Here is a 19,588-nt window from a genome sequence, read left to right as displayed (position 1 = left end):
AGGGCCTGTAGCTGGACTCTGATGTGTGCTTTCCTACAGGGATGTCCCTGGCTTTAGAAAGTTCATGAGAAAAACTTCACCTCTTGCAGACTAAGAACGTACTGTGTACTTTTTTTTTTATTTAGAATATTTTTTAAAAAACTAATTATTTTTTAAATTTTTATTTTACATTCTAACCACAGTTTTTACTCCTACCCCTCCTCCTGTCCTCCCTCGCCTCCCCTGCAGGCCAACCCCCATTTACTCTTCCCAAAGGGTAAAGGTACTCATGGGGAGTCAATAAAGTCTGGCACATTAAGTTGGGTTAGGACCAAGTTTCTCCCCATTGCTTTAAGGCTGAGCATAGCATCCCACCCTGGGCTCAACAAGCTAGCTCATGCACCAGGGATATATCCTGGTCCTACTGCCAGGGGCCCCTCAGATAGTCCAAGCTTCACTACTGTCTCTCATATGGAAAGCCTAGTTCAGTCCCATGGAGGCTCCACAGCTGTCGGTCTAGAGTTCATGAGTTTCCATGAGCTTGGTTCAGCTGTCTCTGTAGATTTCTCCATCCTGACCTTGACCTCCCTTGCACATATATTCCCTCCTCCTTCTCTTCAGCTGGGTTCCTGGAACTCGGCCTGCTGCTTGGTTGTGGACCTCTGCATTTGGTTCCATCTTCCTGTGTATTCTTTACACTGTTTTCTTTCCCAGAGTTTTAATGATGACTCTTCTACCTCACCATAGTCTCCAGAAGTCCTAAACACAGAGCGGTTTCAGTGACTATTTTGCTACTTGTTTTCCATCTTTGTTACACATCTCTCTCTTTCTCCTTTCTTGTGTGTGTGTTTTTTTTTTTGTTTTGTTTTGTTTGTAGCAAAGTGGTTTTCTTCAGTGACATGTTATAGTTCCTAATTATTTTTTGTTTATCTATTATAGAGTTTTGCTTTGTGGTTACAATGAGTCTTGGTGATATTTTTGTATAAGTGTCTGTTTTCAATGTTGCCAACTTAACATTGTTTATAAATATAAGAAAAGAAATAGGGAGAGAAAAACACAGACACAGAGAAGCCACGTCTGTACAGATGTGCCTGTCTTGGCTGAAAGGTTAGACCTTGTTTCACAGGGCTCACATCTGGGCAAGGTCAATGATGCCTTACCCCATCCATACCTCCAGCTGCCATTCAGCACCTACCGTGGCTTGAATGCAAGCCAGCATGGAGGAGATTTTTAGTTCAGCGCCAGCCTGTCTACTCTGTGTCTTATAACCAAGCTGTGAGATGTTTTCTCTAGTTCTAGTAGGACTAGAACTGTGTTGTCTGGGAGTTTTGGGGGCCTCCCAGGCTCACTCCTGTGGAGGTGTTTCATACTGGGAATTGGGATCCAAGTTAATATTCCACTATTTCCAAGGGCAGCGGTGTCCAGTCATGCAGGGCAACTTCTTTCAATTGCGTTTTGATTTTTTTCATGTGTGTTACAATAAAACAGCATCTCATATATGACTTTTTTTATACTCTCTTTATTCCCAGCTAACCTTGTCTCTCCTTGTAGCTCATTTCCCTAATCCTCCCACTTCCCTTCTTGCTTTAATCTTACCATTCAGTAGTTTCTCTCTTCCTTTTCCTTTTTCCTGTGTCCGACTACCTCCCTCCTCTTCTTAGTTTCCTGGCTTCTGTAAGTTCTCCATGCAAAGCAAACAGAACTAAAGAGTTGAAGCTGAGACTCACATATGAGAGAGAACATGAGGAGTTTGTCTTTCTGGGCCTAGGTTACCAAAGGGTTCTCTTTGGTTCTGGGCCTCACTGTGGGGGTCCCCTTATTTTGTATAATGCCTTGGCACCTATCTCTCTCTTTCTTCTCAGCACACGGTCTATGTTGTGATGTTGTGATGCTTTGGCTGAGAGAATAGCAGGGTAGGCTGCAGCCATCAGCACTGCGATGCTGGGTCACCCTGGGAGCCCACAGCCATCTAAGACCAGGATATCATAGGGGCGGGGCCAAGGCACACTTTGCTGTGAGCTAGCTACTGCTGGGGTGCACTCAGCTCACTGCAACCCCTCAGAGTTGATACTGGCCCAAAGTGAACTCCAAATAACTGGAGCCATGGATCCCCACCTGGCAAACAGGGTAAGCCTGGAGGCTTTGTTTGCAGCCAGTAGCCTGAGGACAGGCCCCATGTTTGATTCCAAGCCACAATTCCATCTCCAATGGGAGGACTCTTACTGTCTAATGTGCTCAGCAAAGTCAAGGGAGGGGTGGTGGAAGAAATCCCTGGGCTGCTCGGGCAGACAGATGTTCAATTGGACCAGCATCTGGTTGGTATAACTTCAAGGATCTGCACAGTCTTGAGGATTTGTTTGAGGCACATACTCTGGTTATAAATGATGCAACTGAAACATAAGTCTGTTTCACCAGGGGACATGCAGTCCTACTGGGTGCCAAGTCCGGAGGCCCTGTTCTTAAGCACTGATCTCTGGGTATGGGAATTTGGGATCCACCTAGTGCCTGGTCACACTGTTTAGCACTGAGCTCCAAGGCAAGGTCCTATGCCCACGCTTCTTCCCTGCTCATCAGTAGATGGAATCTTGCTCTTTGCTATGGCCCAAAGGTTGGGTGATGGAGGCAATTCCTGAAGAACACGGTCCAGCAATTTAGTTTACAGAGAACATACTGGCAGAGGCCATGAGGCTCTTCCTGACACTGAGTTTCACTGTGATGTGCCTGGTGCTTGCTCAAGTCTAAGGCTTGACTTGATTCCCCCACCCAAGTGGGAGGAATCTCTTTCCACAGTGTGCTGCTTGGAGTTGAGGGAACTCAAAGTAGATTCACCTTCCATCTTCAACAGTATACCTTTTCATATTTTCATGATAAAGCCAGACACTGGTTTCCCTCAGCTCCCATGAAGGCGGAGAAGGAATAGGTCTTTGGGTTTATTGCTCTGTGAAGAGACCAGGGCTAGAAGAGACCAGGGCTAGAGCATCTGATTCAGCTGTTTTCCTGGTCTTCTACCCATAACATTTTATCATTGTCTGCCTCATGTCTACACAGTAGGGAACTGGATGGGTAATTGAGGAAGTAGACAAAAGGAAGAGAGACACATGTGTCTTTATATTCATGTGTCTTTTCCCATTGCACCATACGCAACAGCCCCTCAAATACGCAGGAGACTACTTGGTCCTTCCGTCCTGCCATCTCTGTATTAGACTAGAAGAGAAAAAAAATGCTATGCAGAGCAGTTTTTTAAAAGAATTAAACTCCTTGCTGGTAAGTGTTTATTCCACACTTCCAAACACAAATACAACAGCAGGATCTGGGAGGGCAGCAGTCCAGTATAAACTTTTGGGGCTGCTACAATAGCTTTGGAAATAAGCCAGTGATTATATTAGCATTGTACTTGGCTCCTCAGTCTCTCCTAGAAAACTTCCTGCTAAACAATGAGCTGGGGAGTGTGCTATGGACCTTTGTGTTTAAGTAGCCCAAGAAATGTTAATATGTTTTTCTGTGTTCGACTCTTCTAGCCAAATGACTTCAACCATACAGATCTTTTCTCAGTGGCCATATTCACCATCGACCGAATCTTCCCTCCGGACTCAGGAGTTTGGGTCTGCAGTGTGAACACGGTGGCTGGGATGGTGGAAAAGCCTTTCAACATTTCTGTGAAAGGTACATTTCACTGGCTATGGTAAGGGTATGCTCTTGAAGCAGTGATAGGGTCTGGCGGGTCATGGCATGAATTTTAGATTTTAAGCCTTCCCATAATCAGAACCCACTGAAGGGTTGTGGCAGTGGCTATTTTAAAGAAGTACTTTTAGTGTAGATAACAGTAAGGAGGCAGAACCAAATCAGAGCTCTTAGAGAGGTAACTATGAGATTAAATTCAGCAGGGAACTTCAAGGGGCAGATCCTCCTTCCCCACTTGACAACAATAGAAAACCCCTAAAACACAAGGATGAATCTGACTGCTAACCTTTTATTCAGTTCTTCCAAAGCCCCTGCATGCCCCAAATGTGATTGACACTGGACACAACTTTGCCATCATCAACATCAGTTCCGAGCCTTACTTCGGGGATGGACCCATCAAATCCAAGAAACTTCTATACAAATCTGTTCATCAGTATGAGGCCTGGAGACATATTCAAGGTAAGGTCTGCATACAAGAGGCACCAGCAGGAGGGGTAGTGCCGGGAAAAAGATTTCCCCCACATATCAAAATCTCCTTCTACCCTCATTAGCCCACGCTGCATTTAGGACTATTTTAGTACATGAAGAGGCCATGAAAATTTCAGAAATGACTTTCCAAATGCTGCTGAGCACTTTGGGACACAGACGTAGCCATTTCGTGGGTTACTATCTGTATCCGCGCTCTTTTCCAGGCCTCTGAGCCTCCAGTTGTAGTTTAAGAACTGTATCATGCCTGGCCATGGTGGAAAGTGTGTGTTTCTACCATGGGAACAAGAAAGTCCAGGGCCACGCTGGAAAAGTTGAGGTGCTTAGTCTGCCCGAATCTTGAGCACAGTTGTTTCTGCTCTGCTAGATTTTCTTCCTTCTCATTTCCTACCTTGTTTTATCCTGAAGACTCCTAACACAAAGGGTTTTATAAAAATTTGAACCTGGAGCCGGGCGGTGGTGGCGCTCGCCTTTAATCCCAGCACTCGGGAGGCAGAGGCAGGCGGATCTCTGTGAGTTCGAGGCCAGCCTGGTCTACAAGAGCTAGTTCCAGGACAGGCTCCAAAAACCACAGAGAAACCCTGTCTCGAAAAACCAAAAAAAAAAAAAAAAAAATTTTGAACCTGGAAGAGTTTAGTCTGTGGCGAACAGGATTGCACTCGAGGTAGGAAAAAGAGAGGCAGTGGCCGGTGAGAGCTGCCTGCCCCTTCCTGTTTCTGGGGGGAAAAAAAGAATGCAGCAAACAGACAAAAGATGATGAATGTCATGAAAAAGATAAATGTATCTTAAAACATGCAATTTTTATTTGCTGTGTAATAATGTAAAACAATATTTTTTTTAAAAAGTAAGTAAAAAATAAATAAAGTGTTACCATTTGCTCATGCTGTCCTAACTGGCAGCATGCATCTTGCAGGCAGCCAATCATCAGTGCCCTGCTGGTGGGCAATGTGGATCCGGCCACTCCCAATTTCAGCAGGTTATGCCCTACACTTCTCTTAAATTTCCTTTGTTTTATTGATATAGACACTTGAGAAAGTTATAAAAATAAGACAAAGAGGACCAGATAGCTGGCTCAGTGGTTAAGAACAGTCTTGCTGATGCAGAGAGAAGACTTAGGCTCAATCTCCAGGACCCACATGGTGGCTCACATCTGTGTGTAACTCCAGTCCCAGGGGATTAGAGTCACTATTCTGACCTCCAAGGGCACCAGGAGCCCACATGGTGCCCTTATATATGCAGACAACAAACCCATACACACACACACACACACACACACACACACAAACAAACACATCTAAAAATATAAGAAAAACAGGGATTTGGCTCAATAACGCAGCTGAGCTTGACACAGCGAATAGACAGACAGCATTGTTTATTACTGAACTCCTTGGACTCCATTGTAGACCTGGCCCAAACTTGGAATCTCAAGGATCTAAGGTTGCTTTGTAGCTCTTCTGTTTTCAACATCAATAGTTGGTGTGTGTGTGTGTGTATGTGTCTGTGTGTGTAATATGGTTTTAATAATAAAAATGATCTTCTAAGAACTGATAAAGATAGTTCACGTTTTTCTAACCAATAAGCAGTTTATCATAAGGTAAACCAGAAATTAAACTTTGCAACATCCACAGATATGAAGACAAAGATGAACTGACTAATGGTTAAGAGCAAAGTGCATGCCGGCAGTTTGTGGAAACTGTTTCTAAGAGGCTCTGGAACCCTCATTGTGAGGATACGGCTATTAGAGATCCATTGTCTGCTAACATTAAACAAAAACCTTCTGAGCCTTTTTTTTTTCTCTTGACAGCTTGATTGCAATCAGTGTGTGTCCTTGAAAAGAATGAAAATAGCTTTATTTCATATTATGTTAATCGACCCTCCCAAGTCTGGCATCCTGTGTGGTAGATTTGTGAGGCTTAATTTTGCAATTGAAAATGTAACAATATAGACATGGCCTAGAAATATACGTGCTAATGTACACATTGAAACCTGACATACCTGTTCAAAGGCCTAAATTCCCTTCCATTGGAAACAGTACGTCCTTGAAGATGGAATTACCTCTTTATTTCACCAAGACACTGCTTTTTAAAAACCTGGTTTAGTTCCCCTTGCAGGAGCAGTCACTCCAGTTTAAGGAACATAACAGGGCCCAAACTGAAGGTTTTTGCACTCTCTCTCTGCCAGTGATGAACGAGATTGTCACACTCAACTACTTGGAGCCTCAGACTGACTACGAGCTGTGTGTGCAGCTGGTCCGTCCTGGAGAGGGTGGAGAAGGGCATCCCGGACCTGTGAGACGATTCACAACAACGTCTGTCGGTCAGTGAAGCCAACAGCCATTTATTCCTGAGCTGGGTGGGAGCGGGTAGGAAGGGTAAAGAGGAAGGAAGACCAGGAAGGGTGGTGTCGGCTGAGTGGGTGGGTGGGGACGGAGGTGGAAGGAGCTCGCGGGGGAACGGGTAGGAAAGTGACAGGAAGGCTCGAAACTTCAAGCCAAGCAGATCCTTTATTTGGGCTGGACTGCTGGTCTGTCTCCCTGGGGGAGGGGGACTGTGACCATCCCGGGGACAGAGGAGGAAGCAGATGAGCCTGCAGGAAGGCAAGGCCATCCCTGAGGACTTGAGATTTACTTAGCAGCCACTGTGTTGAGCCTTGACTTCTGTATATCACCCCCAGCTTCCTGTTTCCATCCCAAGGGACCATACCAGGCTTCTGCCACAAACACACTTCAGAAATACAAGTTTATTTATTTAAAAAAAATAACTTCTATTTTCAAAGTCATCCATGCCCATAGTTCAAACATCAAATAGAAGGAAAGGCTTTTGTCTGAAGAACAGTCCTCCTTGGCTCCACCTGCCCCCTCCTTTGGCCCTGCTTCCTGTCAATCAGCCTCCATTTCCATGTTAAGCTGTTTCTTTCAGTGTTTACCTGCATGTTGCTAAGTCAGTGGTTCTAACGTTAGTATCCATCAGAATCACCCAAATTCCTTTTTTTTTTATAAGTTTGTTAAAAAAAAATGTCGGACCCTACTCCAAGAATCTTTAAATTTTTTGTTTATTATTTTGTGTGTTTGAGTGTTTTGCCTGCATACATGTCTTTGCAAGGCATTCATGCAGCGCCAGTGGTGGGACTGGAGTTATAGCTGGTTGTGAACCATCATGTGGGTTCTGGAGATCAAATCTGGTCCTTTGGGAAAAAAGTCAGTGCTCTTAAGCCCTGAACTATCTCCCCAGCCCTCATCCACCCTAAATTTTTAATACAATAGGTTTGAAACAGGGTTATGGTTCAACAGTTAGGGGTCTATCTCACTCACTCACGCTTTTTTTTCTTTCTCTCTTTTCTCTCTCTTGCTTTCCTCTCCTCTCCTGTCATCTCCTCTCTTCTCCTCTCTTTTCTTTCTTCTTTGTTTCCAGAGAGGGCTTCACTCTACAGTCTAGGCCTGGCATTCACAACTTAGCCCGTGTTGACCTCTAGCCGTGGTCATTCTCACGTCTCAGCCTCTCCAGTGCTGGTCACAGTGAGTCACACCTTCGGAGCTTTTCTTGATTTATTAGTGTTTTTCATCATTTCCTAGCCTTGGACTGTGTGGATGGAGGAGGAGCTCTCGATGTGTACACACTCTTTGATGCTAACCTGCATTCCAGTTTCCTGCTACTTGATGCTCCTCTGAAACCCTGGAGTGACATGTGTAATATTCTCTTCCTGTCCTTTGACTTGTTCCGCGTGTTCCAGCATTCTTTCCCTATCTCCCGATGAGCGTCTTATAGTAGCATGTTCTTCTGTGTTTTCTTTGCAGTACCCTGTGTTGTATAGCAGGGCATAGTTGTTTAGCTCTGCCTTATCTTCCTTGTCACTCAGAACAAGTTCCCAAGACACAGGAAGGAAAGGTGTGTTTTGACTCGTGGTTTCAGAGGGTTTGCTCCACGGTCACTTATTCTATCTGTATAGACAAAATATACTGGTGGAGGAAGCCCATGGCAAAGGGATCTTCTTCCTCTTATGGTAGACATGAAAAGCAGAGTAGAAGACAGAGCCAGGCACCAGACAACTCCACATCCAGTAAGTTAATCATCTACGTATGTTTTATGTCTCAGTATTCTAGAATGTTCAAAAGCAGCCCCAGCCTCTGAGAGCCAAGTCTCTTGTACATGAGCTTTTCAGGGGACAATTGGCATCCAAACTACAATAGCTTCCAGACACAGAAGCTTTTAGTTGGAAGCCCAAAGCTCGGAATCAGAGGTTTATTGCTCTAGACCCTTAAAGGCTTATGGCCCAGGGCTTAATGAACACCTAGCACCTAAGTTACAGCTCTAGAACTTTGGCTCTTTGGTTCCTAGAGCCTTCATCTTAATAGTTATCTACTGGGACTTGTAATCCTTGCAAGCACAGCTCCCATCCCCAGCTCCTTAAAACTTGTCTCATAGTCCTCTATAGTCCCAGAGTCCCCGCCATCTCTCTCATCTTCTTAATACTCCCACTGTCCTCCCTTCTTATAGACTCTGACATTCATTTCTCTGTAAACTCTCTAGTCACTTCTAAGGGGACAATAAAAAACGGCAACCCACCCCTACAGAGTTTGTGCTATATTTTTGATTACATTGAATCCCTACTACATATATGTATATGAACCTGCTACATATATATGCTATATATACAAACCCTGCTATATATATGAAAGGTTCACACACACACACGCCACACACACACACACACACACACACACACACACACACCTACTATGTCATTACACTGCACTTAGAGGCAAGTGGCAGTTAATTCTCCCTTAGTTTGGTATTGAATCCAAGGAGGAAGGCCACAATCTGACTCAAATGGAAAGTATTCATGGGGCAGAACATGAAAAAAATCTCCCCAGACCTGCAGCTCTGCCCTCCCGTCCTCAGAATGCATTCCAGCCAGGATGCATTTAGAGGCCTCTTGGAATATTTCAAAGCACTTGTGGGGTCAGTGGAAAGGGAACCCTTGAAGGTGCCTCTTTCCCACCAAGTGAATTCTGCTGATGCTTGCTTTTCAGTTTGTCTGGCAGTAGTACTGTTTGTTCTAACTGAGGTGGGGAAGGCGAGGGATGCTTGGCNGGGGGAGTGAACGTGTTCTGAGCTCATTGCAGAGAAAAAAACCAGCCAAATCTGGGTGAAGGTAACTATGTTGCCAAAGGGAAGCTAACATAGAGATGGCTGCCTTTAAAGATCCTCCCACTACCCGAAGCGAAGGTGGAGGAATTTTACAAGTGTTTTCCGACACTCGCCTGTGTTGTGTCTTTATAAGCTGACTGAGGATGGCTTCCGTAGGGATTCAACCTCAGGTTAGCAGAAGGAGTAGACGTCACCTCTCTTCATTTTCCTAGATCCTGGTGATAGAATCAGTAAGACTTTCAGAAAGATGCCAAGGAGATGTGGGCCCAACCTCTCGTCTCATTAGTCTATAAACAGCTCTCGGGACTCTTCTTGCTTCCTTTGAAGGAGAGTTTGAAGTGTTTTTCAAATTTCTTTTTTAAATCACACCATAAAGAGTTGGGGGCTTTTTTCCTTAAGTCTGAGTCCTATTACACTATATTGCACGCAAGAGTTTAACACCACAGGGACACTGTCTGTGTATTCTTGCGCTGTGACCACCATTTGTAAAGCATTGTCATGATCTAAAATGTTCTCACGCTGTGCAAATCAGCCCCCCCCCCCAGGGTGATGATGCCACTGTCCTGAAATCAGGAAGGAAGGTTCTTTTCACACTTTAAAGGGGACTTTTTATTTGGAACCTATAAATCAATTACTGTTATTAATTAAAAGTAGACATATTCTTCCTTTATTCATTGATGTGAGACGGGAAAGGAAAGGAGGGAGGGAGCAAATATTGACAGGATTCCTAAGACTTCCCAAACCCTCACCTAACCATTGTCTCATCCTTGCTCCCGTGTCTGGAAGACGAGACCAGCTGTGCCATTTTACAGGTGAACTTAGGTCATGCATTTGCCCAGATTACAAGATAGAAGTGGGATGCTCCTGTTGCTCTATTTTTAAAAACTCACATTATTTCTTTTGGCAACTTCTCTGGTACCCCAGGTTCCTGGGTAAGTGTGGCCAGGCAAGAGGTGTTTGTAGTTGGTACCATAATGGGGTCAGGATGGGGCTAGGGCCAACCCCTCACCATAGTGATATGATACCTGAAATTCCCCTGCTAGGAGGAAGTGACCAGACATTTATAGCTTGGAAATGTCTTTCTCAAAATGGTAACAAATCAAAACCCTGAGTTCATTTCTATCAGTTTCTCTGCTTCCCTTACTAGTTGTGGACTTGGCTTCTAGGGGGGTTCCATTACCCGTAACACTATAAGTTTTTTTTTTGTTGAGCTCCTGCTCTTTTTCATTTCTAGTAACCCTTGGGATGGCTCTGTAATTTCATTAAAGAGTTTTGATGCTTTGTTCCCCCCAGGTCATTTACTATTTTAAGTAATACTGTAATGAACATCTGCATGCACAGATACTTTCATCTTCCTTTGGAATATTTATTTCTCCAGGATAAGTTTCTGACAGTCAGGAGCTAAAGCCAAAAGGATATGGACGTTTGTAAGGTTCTTGGAAAAGTTACCCATGCTGCAAGCTGTTCTCAAGAAGGCTGTAGTTCTGTGTTAAAACTACCCAAAGTATTTATAAAAATTACTGCAAAAATTTACTCTTGTGTTAGGAGGGGAAGGGTCATGGTTGCTTGCTTGTGGTTTTTGGTAGCTTGTGGGTATTTTATGTAATTCTAGAAGCCAATATTGTCTTTGCAGATGTCCTCTGGAACTGCCATTGCTTCTCTCCAAAATGAAAATAACCATCTTCTGGTGATTTTCTAGGACTCCCTCCTCCAAGAGGTCTCAGTCTCCTGCCAAAGAGCCAGACAACTCTGAATTTGACCTGGCAACCAATATTTCCGATCTCAAAAGACGAAATCTATGTCGAAGTTGAGAGGAGGTCCATGCAGAAAATAAGTGATCAGCAGAACATCAAGGTGCCAGGGAACCTGACCTCGGTGCTGCTGAACAACCTAAGCCCCAGGGAGCAGTACATTGTCCGAGCCAGAGTCAACACCAAGGCCCAGGGGGAGTGGAGTGAAGATCTCATCGCCTGGACCCTCAGCGACAGTAAGTAACGGGGGCTGCCCCTGCCCATCCAGCAACGTTTGCCCGCTGTCACTTGAACTCAACTTCTAGCATGAGTCCCTAGAGGTCATAAGGACATTCATTATGTGGATGAAGGCTAATTAGCATTTGTAGAATCATCTTAATGTCCTTTAGTATTTATTATACTGGAAGGTCCACTGGGATTTGGGCAAGACCCTGCTGCAATTTCTCTGTCCCTGCTATGGACTTGTTGATTAGTAACAAGATCAGCAGCAGCAATAATAAAGTTCTCTAGGGCTTTAATAGCTACAGGATAATTTTTAAGGATATTTATTATTATAAATCTTTATATACATGAATGCTGAGCCACGATGAAGGAATCTTCCCCAATTTTATAAACAAAATAATTTTCTTTGGAAATTTTTATAACATACTGTTATCAGAGTTAAAAAATATTTATGAGAGGAGTAAAAAAATCTCTTTTCTTTAAAAATGTTTTGTAGTCCAAGCTCTTCTGTATTTATATTGGTTATTTGAAACCTCAGGTTCTTTGTAATATTGAAACTTCTTTGACTTTGGAAAGTGAGTCTAACTTGATTCATGGAATGAGGACTCTGTCTTTGCAATCTGAAGCCTTGGAAAGATAGCCAAGAGATCCTTTTTGGCTATCCCACCTGCCACGTGATCCTCACTAACCCCAAAGTCAAGGCTGTCTGCTTCAGCTGGTTCTCTTTGCTCAGGAACATGTAGGAGAAACAGCTCCGTATTTCCTCAGTAATACCTTCTTATACCAGCGACTCATGGAAGTCTGCACGGTTTTGCCAGTGTTTAGGGATTATTCGTCATTGCCATAGTTAGAGTTTCTACTGTAGTGATAAAACACCACAACCAAAAGCAGCTTTGGTGAAAAGGGTTTATTTGACTCACACACCCCATGTTGCAGTCTACCAAGGGAAACCAAAGCAGGAATTTGAGGCAGGAACGAAAGCAGAGGCCATGGAGGAACAGTACTTATTTCCAGGCTTCCTCAGCCTCTTTCTTAGACACCTCAGGGGCTCAGGGGTGTGGCCCCACCCACAATGGGCTGGGACTTCACAAAGCAGCAGCTAATTATAGGTCAACCTTTGGGAAGCGTTTCCTCAACTGTGGTTCCCTCTTCTCAGATAGATCTAGCTTGTGTCACTTGAAAAAACAAACAACCAGAACAAGCATTCACAATATATACATACAATCACATACATTAAATATAAAAGTATATATACACATTTATATTTATATATGTAGATACATTCTATATATTTAATTGTGTGAAAGTTAGAAATCATAGAACAGTATAAGTATGTCGTGTAACACGACATAGAGAATGAACAACTATCATGCTTTGTCAGATGTACTTATTTATTTATTTATTATTTTTCTCAGCTCCCCTTCCTTCCTCTGCTCTCCCCTCTACCCTCTCCCACGATCCCCATGCTCCCAATTTACTCAGGAGATTTTGTCTTTTTCTACCATCATCCTGACTTCCACAGTAGCTGCATAGGTGCCCCCAGTAGATAAGAGTTGCTCTTTCTCTCCATCCCCACCAGAACTTATCATTTATTTTCTTGATGGCAGCCATTCTGCTAACTGGCTAAGGCAGGATCTCAACACAGGTTTAAACTGCATTTCCCTGATGGCTAAGGATGCTGAACATGTTTTTAAATGTTCACTGGCCATTTGAGTTTACTCTTTTGAGAAGTGTCTGCTCATCTCATTAGCCTCTTTGCCAACTGTGTATCTGAGATTTCCTGCTCATTTTGTTAGCCAACCTGACAAGTAGGTATCTGAGGTTTTCTTAATGTTTAATGTTCTGAATTCTTTATAAATTATGAAAATTGGTTAATTGTCAGATTGTGATTGGCAAAGGTTTTCTCCCATTTCTTAACCTGTCTCTGTGTCCCACAGATTGCTTCCTTTGCTCCACAGAAGGTTTTTTTTTTTTTAATTAACTTTTAGGCTAATTTTCTATGCTATTAGGATCCTCTTAAGAAAGCCCTTACCTGTGTCTATATCTTGAAGTTTCCCCCTGTTTTGCTGTAGCAGTTTGAGAGTTTCAGGCCTCAGATAGTCTTTAGTAACCATTTTGAAATGATTTTTTTTGCACAGGGTGAGACATAGGAATTTAGCTTCATATTTCTATATCTGGATATCTACCTTTTGTAGCATCATTTGCTGAAGAGGCTGTCTTGTCTCCAGCGTGTCTTCTATGACTTTGCCAAAAGTTAGGTAGTTGTAGGTATGTGGCTTTATTTGTGAGTTCTCTGTTCAAGTTAATTCATCCATGTGTCTACTTTTGGTGGCAGTACTGCGTGACTGTGGCTCTGTGACTATTTGGGGATTTTGTGCTTTTACATAAATGTAGGGATTTTCCATAGTTCTGTGATAAATGTCATCCGAAAGGATGACAAAGGATTGTGTGGCATCTGTAGACTGCTTTGGGTGATGTAGCCATTTTCACAGCGCCAATCTGTGAGCATGGGAAGTCTTTTGATTTTGTAGTCTCGTCAACTTCTTTGGTGTTTGAAAGTTTGCGTTGTAGAGGTCTTTCACCTCTTGGTTAGGTTTATTCCTAGATTATTTATTTGAAGTTACCATGAGTGGGATTTTTTTTTCTTGGCAAGTTGATTATTGGTGAGAAGGAAATAATGAGTTTTGTTGTTCTTTTGAGAGAGAATTTTATGTATTACAGGTTGGCCTTGCACTTGCTATAAAGCTGAAGATGTCTTTGTTTTACTGATCCTTCTGCCTCTTCCTCCTGGGCTGAGTTATGGAATTCAGGCATTCACCATCACACCCAGCTTGTGCGGCGCTGGGGATGGGATGCAGGGCTTCATGTGTGCTAGGTGAGCTCTTTGTCAACTGAGCTACATCCCCGGTTCCTGGCTTGTTTAGTTTGTGTGTTTATTTTGTATCTTGCTACTTGTTAGAAAGTGGTTGTCATATCTGCTTCTGTTTGGGACCTTTAGGCCACTTTAAGTAGAAGCGCATGCTGTTTACAAATGGGGATAGTTTAAATTTTAGATTCCTATTTATAACCTCCATTCTTTCATTATATTGGGGTATATCGGGGTAAAGAGAAACATGCAACACTATTGGTAAGACAATGGAATCTGGAGCAAAACTACCAGAGATGGATCTCACATCTTTTCTTTAACAGTGGTGTGACCCTGACTGAGTCCCAAATCTCTCTGTGTCTCAGTTCTTACAGTAAAGAAGAGAAAATGAGTCAAAACCTGGAGCAATTAGAGGAATATATGGCATATTTTAAGCACCATATAAATGTTAGCCCTCCTAGTCTTTTCATTTCCTCCAGAATCAAGAACACTGTGGATAGGTAAGGGAAGCGACAGAATTCCCCAGGCCTTCATTTCCTGGAAGGAGACAAACACGTGATATATGTATTGTATCGTCATCTCTGGGCCAGTCTCTCACATCTACAGAAGCCACACTCCAGCCAGTGGACCGGAGTCAGCACTTAGGGAGAGCTGCTTCTGTCCATGGCGGTGGATGGTAGTGAACAGGCGGACATAAGTCCTCTCTCAAAAGCATGCTAATCTATAATGTGGCAGGAGATCTTAAGTAAATTCTTTTTTAAATTTCCAGTTCTTCCTCCTCAACCAGAAAACATCAGGATATCCAACATCACTGACTCCACAGCTCTGATTTCGTGGACCATAGTGGATGGCTATTCTATCTCCTCCGTTATCATCCGCTATAAGGTTCAGGGCAAAAATGAAGACCAGCACATTGATGTGAAGATCAAGAATGTCACCATCACTCAGTACCAGCTCAAGGGCCTGGAGCCAGAGACTGCATACCAGGTGGATATTTTTGCTGAGAATAACATAGGATCAAGCAACCCAACCTTTCCTCATGAACTGATGACGCTTCCACCATCCCAAGGTTGGTAGAAGACTGATATCCCCGGAGGGCACGTTTGGACAGCATCAGAGAATCCTGTCTTGAGATACTTGCTCCATATATCTGCCATGGGTTGTCATTCATTTGTCCTAGTAAACTTTATCATCACTATATAAATCCTGAGAAAAATTTCTTGAGAAGGTTCTTTACTGATCCATTTTCTATTATTAAACTTAGAATTAATTGGCCTCAAAGTACATCCCATTAAACAGTCTAAGAAAAATGTAAGTAATATAAATTTCAATTTTACGGACAGAGAGGTACATAGAAACTGATTATGGGACGCAGCTGTGTAGATACTTCAGTGGGAAGGGCGTTCCCTGCCTTTCATTTTTTTCTTGAGATGAATTCTTCTTTTTTAATGACAATATGCTATTCTGATTTTTTTCTCCCTTTCCTGTGTAATCTTATCTAAATGGTTGTAGGTACTAAATACTTGCTAACTAAGCTTCACTATTTGGACTGTAGCTCTCTGAGAGGGCCTGAGATCCTTCCATAATGCCAGGTGCACTATGCCCATTGCTTGCCATTAGTAAAACATGTTGGATATAATTGCATGTACCAGGGCCCAACGTCGATATAGCCACAGCATGAAGACAGATTTCTCATCTGTGCAAATGGTACCACGTGGCACTCTTCGGGGACATATATGTACAAAAAATGTAGTCAGAGATTTCAGAGGAAAAGGCAATGGTGCACATGTAGAATTTGGACCACACTTTACTTTTACAGAAGATATGATAGCTCTTGGTTCTGTGATCAGGGTCATATGTGGTTTTAAAATGCAATAAAAGAAGCTACATATTCATTGATGATTCTGGAATATTTTTTGAAAAGTCCAAGGAATGATGTATCTGCTAAATTATACATGGAAATTGTAATTCTTGAATTGCATTTTTTATCAGTTCTTCATTTTTATAAGTATTGTAGTTTGGTAAAAACACACATGGATTCTATGTATAAAAATGTGAAAATTTTAAACCAAGACACATCAATCAACCCCCCTCACCACTGTTGATGCTTCTAAGATCAATACATAGAAGGAAAGTTAAATACATATATAACACTTTTTAAGAAGTGGGATCATGGATGGTGGTGGTACACACCTTTAATCCCCATACTTGGAAGGCAGAGACAGACATGTGTCCATGAGTTCTAGGCCAACCTGGTCTACAAAGCAAGTTTCAGGACATCCAGGGCAACATAGAAAAACCCTGTCTCAAAAAAAATGGTATCTTAATCTGTGTATTGATTAGTTAAAACCTACTGAGTTTAATATCATTGGGATATAATGGAAAGATGCAGAAGATTTTAAAGCAGTCTTAAATGGATTATCTGGACATAAACCCTAAATGTAAAACTTTATTTTTTTCCCTTCTTGTTCTTTCCTAACTCCTGCCCTCAATAATCACCAGGTTCTCTCCACCCACTCTTTAAAACAGGGGGAAATACATAAAAAAAGAGCTCATATCTTGAGCGCTCTATGCTGTTGGCATCAGGACGTTAAAGAGTTTCTAGAGAAACTGAGCTACAAATCACTAAAAAGTAAACAACTAGTTAAACAACTAAATAATGTTCATCTATGTGGGTCCCTACTTGGAAGCAAAGTTTAACAAATGACATCAATTGGAAGGCATTTTCAAAGCATATTCGTCAATTCTAGAGATCTCGCCACAACCCTGTGGGTTGGACCCATTTCGACTGAGTTTAGGAATAACTGAGTGTCCCATAGGAAGCAGGCAGGCTGGGTGGTTATGTTCCCGTTGCACTGTGTTTCCCATCAGATGGTCTTGGCCCATCCATCACCTAAGCTAACTCAGCTGCTTCCCCTCTGCTCTCCTGCACAGCATCCACAGACTTTGGAGGGGGGAAGATGCTGCTCATAGCCATCCTTGGGTCGGCTGGAATGACCTGCCTCACGGTGCTCTTGGCCTTTCTGATCATGCTCCAGCTGAAGAGAGCAAACGTCCAAAGGAGAATGGCTCAGGCCTTCCAGAACGTGGTACTATCTCATCCTCTTCCTAACTAATCACAGGCTTACCCAGAGGGAGACCTTTGCTTTACAAGTTTTTCTTCCATTATACAATGGGAGGCAAATGACTGGAATTTCTTATTCATACCAGATGAGTTTGCAAGTGAAAAAGATAAACTTGATAATTTCACAGAGGACTAAAACTAAAACAGTATTCCTCCTCAAAGTGTGATAAGTCAGTTGCCTGAGAGAATATTTCGGTAGAATGGACTGCTCATTTTTTTTTTTTTTTGATAAAGGACCTGAGGATAACCAAACCACAACATAATAGTTCATTTTCTAATTATGTGTGGCAGTAAATGATTTTCCACACACTTTCCCATCCTTAGTTCCTATTTCCTATTTCTCAGATCCCCTTGATGCCATCAAGCCCTCCTATATGTAAGAGCTGTGTGTGAATATTCTTTTCCTATGAACAATCTGTGGTTGGAATTTGTGGCACATGACATTGCACTTGACCAGCAGTAATTTTGGAATACCAAAGCCTGGGCATTTCTGAAGCTTATAGCTTCAAGGTCTGGAGAATACATTTGTGCCCAATGTTGCCAATTTTTTATATGAAACGCCGAGCGCATTGCTGTGCTCCTGGTGAAACCTAACTCATGTGCCTGAGTCCTCAAGATTCTCTTCCATGGAGGACAGAGGGACTTCAGTGTCTGATTCCATGCCAGAGCTGGTTCGACTCTGGCTATTACTGGAGAGAAAGGATGGGGGTGGGGGTAGGAGGGATACTCTGAAGGTTGTCATGGTGCCAGTGGTTGGTCAAGAGACTGTTAGTTGCCATTTAAATTCAGGAGAACAAGAGATGTGCTGGATTTTGCCATAAGCACCAGCCATTCAGGGCTATGGTAGGCTCTAGAATTCAGACTTGAATGAAAGAGCATGGGATAGTAGCAAGGAGAGACCAGGCGCAAGATGGTGTTAGGAAGGGCCTCAGTGAAACATGCCCTAGGACCGTTATGAGTTACTTTTCCACTAGAACTACAAACTGATCTCTGCATAGCAGGGTGGGATGCAAACATGTCATTCGGGCTGTCCTCTCTCCTTCTTCAGCCTTCAGACACTGCTAATGGGCAACAGTGCACATGCAGCACTATAGGCCGCAGTTCCATTGGCATGGGCTTGCAAGGTGAAAACTATCTGCATTCCCGTTGTAGAATTAGACATGCGATTTATTTTCCACCTGTGTAGATACAAAGCAGACGATCTTGTGCACAAATGGCCTGACACAGAAATGATAAGAAAATATATATATATTTTTTCCAGAGAGAAGAACCAGCTGTGCAGTTCAACTCAGGAACTCTGGCCCTAAACAGGAAGGCCAAAAACAATCCGGATCCCACAATTTATCCTGTGCTTGACTGGAATGACATCAAGTTTCAAGATGTCATCGGAGAGGGCAACTTTGGCCAGGTTCTGAAGGCACGCATCAAGAAGGATGGCTTACGGATGGACGCTGCCATCAAGAGGATGAAAGGTGGGTGGGTTGGAAGACAGTCTTTCCCTGGGGTGGGAGACAGCCATTTCCTGTTGAGATCTTCCCTTTGTGGCCATATATTATTCAGCCCAGAGGTTGCCCTGGTAGCAGATGTGGTTGTTGTGTGTGCAGATGAAGGTAGTGTTTCCTTTACGGTGAAGCCTGTGACAGATAACATCAGGATGTGGATATGAAGGACAGAGATAGGAGCCACTCAAATACCAATAAGGTGGCTCGTGGGGATTTCGGAATGTGGGTGTTCTGCCACTTTCTGCTCCTTTGGGGGACGTGTCATCATTTCTCACAAGGCTCATTCCTGAACTTGCGTGTGCATCAGAATTACCTAGATAACTTGCTCAAAGACAGGCTCATGCCCTGCCCCCACCCCATCTCCCTTGTATAGTCTCAGTTTTTGATATTTAAGTCTGGACAAGGTTAGAGAATTGCATCCGTGTTTCTGTGTGAGGCTGATTCTATGGGTTTTCATGTTTTTTGAGCATACTACAGGACAGTGAGGAGTCACTTTAAATCTGCTATGTGCCGTGGTAGGACTAAGGCACCAGGAACTAAATCAAAGTATTATCTAAACTTAGAGATTGTTTCTCTCTGTCCATTGGTCTCCCTCTCCCTCTCCCTCTCCCTCTCCCTCTCCCTCTCCCTCTCCCTCTCCCTCTCCCTCTCCCTCTCCCTCTCTCTCTCTCTCTCTCTCTCTCTCTCTCTCTCTCGCTTTGAGATTGGGTCTGTGTATCCCAGACTGACCTGGAACTCACTCTGTAACTAACCTAAAATTCAGGGCAATCCTCCTAGCTCTGATGTATAGGCATGAACAGTGATACTTTTAAAATAAACACACACAACAC

The 19,588-nt window shown here is 43.1% G+C and overlaps 1 protein-coding gene across 2 annotated transcripts in view; it reads left to right on the top strand.

Moving 5' to 3' along the window:
- Tek (TEK receptor tyrosine kinase) overlaps window positions 1-19,588 on the top strand; it is a 98,135-nt gene that overhangs the window by 62,590 nt on the left and 15,957 nt on the right. Inside the window, exons 9-15 of one of the 2 annotated variants that reach the window (XM_050136271.1) lie at window positions 3,498-3,642; window positions 3,958-4,119; window positions 6,328-6,462; window positions 10,993-11,280; window positions 14,902-15,201; window positions 17,067-17,218; window positions 18,518-18,728. In XM_050136271.1, the coding sequence (XP_049992228.1) occupies window positions 3,498-3,642; window positions 3,958-4,119; window positions 6,328-6,462; window positions 10,993-11,280; window positions 14,902-15,201; window positions 17,067-17,218; window positions 18,518-18,728 (1,393 nt within the window). Of the gene's footprint in view, window positions 1-3,497; window positions 3,643-3,957; window positions 4,120-6,327; window positions 6,463-10,992; window positions 11,281-14,901; window positions 15,202-17,066; window positions 17,222-18,517; window positions 18,729-19,588 lie in introns of both variants that reach the window. The other variant, XM_050136269.1, reaches the window with a different exon arrangement.

Source organism: Alexandromys fortis, unplaced genomic scaffold (assembly GCF_014885135.2).
Source record: "Alexandromys fortis isolate MF-2015 unplaced genomic scaffold, M_Fortis_MF-2015_v1.1 scaffold_13, whole genome shotgun sequence".
NCBI classification, from domain to species: Eukaryota; Metazoa; Chordata; class Mammalia; order Rodentia; family Cricetidae; genus Alexandromys; species Alexandromys fortis.
This window is presented reverse-complemented; position numbering and strand designations above follow the sequence as displayed.